Source organism: Bison bison, unplaced genomic scaffold (assembly GCF_000754665.1).
Source record: "Bison bison bison isolate TAMUID 2011002044 unplaced genomic scaffold, Bison_UMD1.0 scf7180017864240, whole genome shotgun sequence".
Taxonomy (NCBI): Eukaryota; Metazoa; Chordata; class Mammalia; order Artiodactyla; family Bovidae; genus Bison; species Bison bison.
This window is the reverse complement of record NW_011494812.1, coordinates 2,421,323-2,427,423: the sequence shown is the minus strand read 5'-3', so window position 1 is coordinate 2,427,423 and position 6,101 is coordinate 2,421,323. Positions and strand designations below refer to the sequence as shown.

General features: G+C 56.4%; 1 protein-coding gene across 1 annotated transcript in view; it reads right to left on the bottom strand.

Annotated features, from left to right (window-relative positions):
- Window positions 1-3,532, bottom strand: part of ATP1A2 (ATPase, Na+/K+ transporting, alpha 2 polypeptide) — a 25,363-nt gene extending 21,831 nt beyond the window's left edge. The window contains exon 1 of the mRNA XM_010846873.1: window positions 3,398-3,532. Within this exon, the coding sequence (XP_010845175.1) occupies window positions 3,398-3,409 (12 nt within the window). The 5' untranslated portion in view covers window positions 3,410-3,532. The remainder of the gene's footprint in view (window positions 1-3,397) is intronic.
- Between the last annotated feature and the right edge of the window lie 2,569 nt (window positions 3,533-6,101).

Below are 6,101 nucleotides of genomic sequence, written 5' to 3'. Positions count from 1 at the left end.
AAAAAAAAAAAAAAGACCTTTTCTTTTAGAGGAGTTTTAGGTTGACAGCAACGCTGAGCAGAAATTACAGGTTCCCATATATCTCCTGCCCCCACGGGCATGGCCTCCCCTACCATCAACGTCTGGCACCGGCGGTACATTGTTACAATGGACGAACCTACATGGATATATCATTATCACTCAAAGTCCATAGTTTACATTAGGGCTCATTCTGTGGGTTTGGATGAATGTGTAGTGACATATGGGCTTCCCTGGTGGCTCAGAAGGCAAAGGATCCACCTGCAATTCTTTACCATGGAACCTGGCATTGATCCTTGGGTTGGGAAGATCCCCTGGAGAAGGGAAAGGCTACCCACTCCAGTATTTTTGCCTGGAGAATTCCATGGACAGAGGAGTCTGGTGGGCTACAGTCTATAGGATCACAAAGAGTCAGACACAACTGAGCAACTAACACTTTCATTATAATGACATATATCCACTATTATAGTATATAGAGTAGTTTTACTGCCCTAGAAATCCATTGTGCTCAAGGATAATACAATTTTTTCCCATCAAAGAGGAGCAATCCAAGGAATGTGACAGCTGCCCTGATCACAAGAGATCATGCATCTAGCACCTAGATTCTAGCACTAGAAGAAATAGAAGTCTGACCAGTGAAATCAGGAACTGGGGTGGTGGCAGTGCAGTGAGAGGTGGACACCGTTATCGCCTAGATAATGCCTAATGATCTATTTAGAAGGATGTGAGCTCTCCTCGGCTGTGTTGCTCAGAAATGCTCTTCTCAGCAAAGATGACCGGTAAATCTTGCCTTTGTTTTCATGTGAAGCATCTATGAATCAGGGCTACTTTTGGCGTCCTGAAGGCTCTCTTCCTGGGGAGACTGAAGCAGCTCAACAGAAGGTGTGGGGAAGGGTTGAGAGTGGTACCTCTCCTTTCCCCAGTGACTTAGGGGGACTCATTGAATTGAATGTTTTGAAAAGTCCTAGATTCACCAATCTAATTCTTTGGATCCTGTCCTTGGTGGGACAGGGCTGAGAATGGTTGAAAAGCATTGAAGAGCCAAGAGGCAAGAGACAAGGCTAAACAAGCTTCTCTGTGACCCTCCACAGCTCCTAGGGTAGGATGAGGCCTGAGCATGCACAGAGGATTAGGCTACGACTGGGGCCCAAGGAGTAGAGCCCAGAGAATTTCTGCATACTTAGATATGAAATAAAGTTTGTGAAAATTGGAATCATAGGTATGGCTTTAAAAATTTGCCAGCCCACATATGCATGTCTGGCATGTACAGATGATGGCTGAGCAGCAACCCCCAAGTGCCCACCCTGCTCTCTTGCAGGCAGTCACAGAGCTGGGGACACACTGCCCTGTCCCCTCTCCCATTCTGGCAGAGATCTCAGGCTCTGCAGCCAGGAGCCTGCGGAGATCTGGGGCCAGCGGGCTGCTCAGGCAAGAAAGAAAGAGAGGAAGCAAGGACCACCCCCCCTTTCTCCCTCCCTCATCCACAAGTCCACAAGTCCCCCTCTCTGGACCTTGAATGCTGAAGGAGAACAGAGAGTTCTTTCTGAGAGAGCCCAGGGCCAGGACACAGTGGGGGCAGCTGGAAATCAGCCATCGCTCCCCCCACCGCTGCCCTTCGGTGGCAGCTGGAGCAGGCTCCCTCCCCACCCGCCTGTCCCTCCCCCCAGCTCCCACGCTGCCCTTCGATGCCACAGGGGGAGGCCACAGGGGGAGGTGGTGACAGTGAGCTCTTGCTCTGCAGAGAGCAGGGGATGTGGATGGGGGTGCCTTCCCTCTTTGGGGGTCTCAAGGCTGGTTGAACTCTAAGCTCCAAGCCCTAAGGGGCCCCAGCCTCAGTCTGAACAGAACCAGACCTACTCCCTGGCTTGCTACTGGGGGTGGATGGGAGGGAATTCGTGGGCACTGGGGGAAAAGCGCAGGCCCCTGAAGAAGTCAAGGTCAAATCACTTCTCAAGCAGGACTTCTTGAGCTGGGTCTACCCTGTGCTAAGGCAGAGGAGGGGAGAGGTCAGCGGTCCTGTGCCTCAGCTGGGGACTCCCGCTCCCTGCGGGGAACAAAAGACGTCAAGGTGCAGCTGAGAGTCCCCAGACAGTGTATCTTCCCACGGCTGTGAGCTCTTCCTCTGTGAAGCCCACACATCAGAGACAGCTCTTCACAGACCCTCACGTGCCCCCACACGGTGACATCTATGCCCACTCATGCTCGTAGGCCTGCACATTTGCAAAATTGTCTCCTGAGACACAACACAGGTGCTCACCCAGGAATATCTGTATCAACCGCAGTCTATGGAGAATGCATGAGTCACCAACCACACACACACACACACACACACACCCCAGTTCTATTTATAGCTCCCACCCCAGCTCAGGAACCCTGGTGTCCAAGCTCAGAGTTTTCCCAGCTGCTAAACTTAGTGCGAAACCACGTCCTTGCCTGACCCTCCCAGCCCCAGAGATGCCCCCACAGTTCCCCCTGGCACCCTCTTTCCTCAGCACCCTCCCATCCCTGTTGTTCCCCAGACCCTTTTCCTCTCTGCTGTCTTCGGCCAACATTCCACAAAAGGAAAACCGCTAGGCGCAGGATGTAAAGGGACTGGATCCCTTTTCTCCATATGGAAATTTCATTTCCAAGAATTCAAAGCCCTGGCCCTGCCCCCCTCTGCCCTGGTGGTTGTTAATCTTCCCCTTGGCATACTCAGTGCTGCAGAATGCCACAGGCTGGGGTGGACTGAGGGGGGTGCCGGCAGCTCTCACCAGCCTCTGGGAAAGTCCTCGAAGTATGTGGCTTGGAGCTGGAGGACAATGCTGCCTGCGACGCCCAGGGGTGCTGGACAGGGGTACTCAGGGCACATTTGCTTTCCTCCACGCACTCCTCCCAGCTGTCCTGGGAGCTCAGGGCCCCTGGAGCTGGTGTGCACAACTGCTTGGTGACTCAGGAGTGGACGGCCCCTGTCCCTCTCTCCCACCTCACCTTGGACCCCCATCCCCCAGGCTGAGACTCCTAGAGGAACAGATAGTTTCAGTGGGGGGCGAAGGTGGGGAGCATTGACAGCGGCACAGATCCCTGCAGCTGGGAGGCCAGAGGGTGATGATGCGGATGTGGTGGGGAGGCGCAGGGACAGAGATGGGGCGGGGAGGCGGCAGCACTGGAGGAGATGCGGGGCTGGGCTGGGGGCTGCTGCCGCGGAGGAGGAGGAGAGCACAGCGGGTGGTGAACGCTGCGGGTCTGTGCACACAGCCTAGCTGGAAGACTCTTCGTTCTTCCACTGCTCCTCCCTCCACATCCCATCCTGACCTCGTCCTTTCCCGCCAGCCTCCCTCACATCCAGAGAGCCCTACGGCTCCCTCCAGAGTGACCCCTGCTCTTTGGAGATACTCACCCCACGGCCCATCTTGGGGCAGAGTGGCTGAGGGAGAGGTCGCCAGGAGGAACCCAAGCCCAGATCACCAGTCTGGGGCAGTGGCCAGAGACCCCGGCAGACAGACCGAGACAGTGAGCAACAGGGTAGCTTTAAATAGGTCCCTCTCCCCCTCTCCCCCGCCTTCCACTTCTCGGGAAAGAAACGTTTGTTGAAACAGGATCTCTGAGGACTCCTCCCCTCCCGCCCCTTAAGCAACTGGCCCGTGGAAGGTCCATTTGTCCCGCTGGGTGCTCCCCCTGGGTTCCCCTCACCCTCCGAGGCCTGGCACCACCGCCGAGAGCAGCGGGGCGGGGCGGGGGGGGGGGAGGGGGAGGGGGAGGCTGTGCCCCGTGGGGAACGCGCCCCTCAGGACGGGTTCCGGGGACCAGTCCTCTCAGCCTGGTAGAGGCCGGAGCCCATGAAGTGCGACATCTTCCTCTCGATTTCCTGATGGGGAAACTGAGGCCCAGGGAGACTGACAGTTTGAGCTGATGAAACAGAATCAGAACCCAGGTCTCCCGAGTCTGTATCTAACCTCTCAGAGTAAGAAACGCAGACTTTTTCCTGCACTGTTAGGTGGTGGGGTGGCCGAAGCCAGGGGAAGGTAGCGTTGGAGCCCCAGGCCGGCCCTTAGATACGAGAGTCAGAGACAGTGTCAGGAGCAGCATGGAGCCTGCTTGGAGACAGAGGGCAGAGAGTCTCCCCAAGCCCTCCAGATGCACCTTTCCAAAGTTTGAGCATCAGAACTCGCAGGATCTGGGAGGCGGCTGGTGGAAGGGCAGGCCGGGCCTCCTGGACAGACCAGTAGGCCTTCCAGAGAAGATCTCTTTCTGGGTTTCCTTCACCCTGGTTACAGATGGGACACATTATTCGCTTAGTCGCTAACCAAGAGCTCTGGGCTGAAGCTATGCCTGGGGTTATTGGGTACCTGAGGAGAAGCCCATAGAGAGGAAAATGGGGAGATTCAAAGAGGTATGTGGAGGTCAGCATGCTAACAAGTACCAGACTTGTGAACTAGAAAGGAGGGCAGCTGCTTCCTTATTGCGGGGCGGGTGGAGGGGAAAGGAAGGAGAGTCTGCAGCAGGCAGGATGGCGGGTAGCACACAGGGACCTCTCTGCAGGGAAGCCTGGGAGAAACTGAGGCAGTGCCTGGGGAGGGGGGAGGGCTCTGGTTGCTGACACCAGCCAGAAACAGGGGTAGGGGAGGTGACCAAGACAGGACGCCGTGGTGTCGCTGCTCATCTGTCAAAAGAGCCAAAGAACTGGGGGCCAAAGGAGGAAAGGGAAACCAGAAGGGGCACAGAAAGAAAAAAAGTCCTGCCTTCACGTGGAGGCTGCCAGAGGACAGGGTTCTCCTGGTGGAGGGAAGCCAGTGCGCTGGGGTCAGGTCTGAGCCCTGGCGAATAAGCGTCAAAGGAAGTTAGGAGAGAAGGGCGGGAGTGGGGCCCTCCAGCCCGATGCCTGAGGTGTCTGCTGGCGGGACTGGTCCTTGCTGGCCCCAGAGGGAACGCCCCACAGAGGGATTATCGACCTCTCCTCCAGCAAGTCCACTCTCAGAGCACAGGGTTCATGTTTGAATTCCCCAAATAACTGACCCCCTCCGGGCCAGCGGTTGGGATTTTCCATTACAGGGATCCGGTAGGTCATGCCCAGCATCTGCCCTCCTTCTCTTCCTGGGTTACAGCAGGAAGGGTGAGTGGAAGGGGGCAACTCCCTTCTCTGCACCGGCCCCTCCACCGACCTTGACTTTGGACCTGGGGAGATCAGGTAGTGGGAGGAAACAACAAGGAGAAAACAGATCCAAGTTCAAGCCTCGGTGTGTAGAGAGGAGAGTGAGAGAAGTAATTGAAGATGCAGCAAGAAGGCTCATGGTTAGACAACAGGAGGGACTGCCTGAAGAAGTCAATGAAAGAGAGACCCACAGGTGGGGGGCAGCCTTGCCCTGGGTGGACAAGAGATGACTTGGGATTTAGGAAGCAGCTACTCATCGGTTCCTGGGTCAGAGTGCCCCGGTTATCTTCTGCAGGACACAAGGTGAGACAGGCCATGCCGGCTTCCAGCACTAGCTTCTCAGGGTTTTCACACCCCATCCTCATCCCTGCTGGCGCCTCCCAGTACTGCCCAGTCCTTCCAAGGTCCTGGTCTCTGTAGCCAGGCCCAACACCAGAAGGGGCTGTGACCTTCCTCTCTGCCCACACAAACCTGGTGAAGGGGGGAGGGTCCCTGCCTAGCCCTGCAGTTGGATGAGTCTGTAGCTGCTAGTGGTAAAGAATGCAGCAGACCTAAGAGACGTAGGTTGGATCCTTGGGTGGGGAAGATCCCCTGGAGGAGGGCATGGCCACCCACTCCAGCGTTCTTGCCTGGCGAATCCATGGACAGAGGAGCCTTGCAGGCTACAGTCCACGGGGTCGCGCAGAGTCAGACACGACTGAAGCGACTTAGCGCGTGCACACACACACACACACGCAGTCCTAAGGGCGCTGCTACATGCATATCTGGGACTCAGACAAAGCAAAGGAGCACAGGGCCCAGGGCCCGTCCCTCACCTGTGTAGGGTGTCCCTGGCCTCCCTCCCTGCCCAGGACAGTGTGGAGGCTCTGGGAGGTCACGCCTTCCTCCTCCTCCTCTGCAGACCTCCGACTCCAGGACATCAACCAGAATAGACGCCACCTGGTCTTTTGAT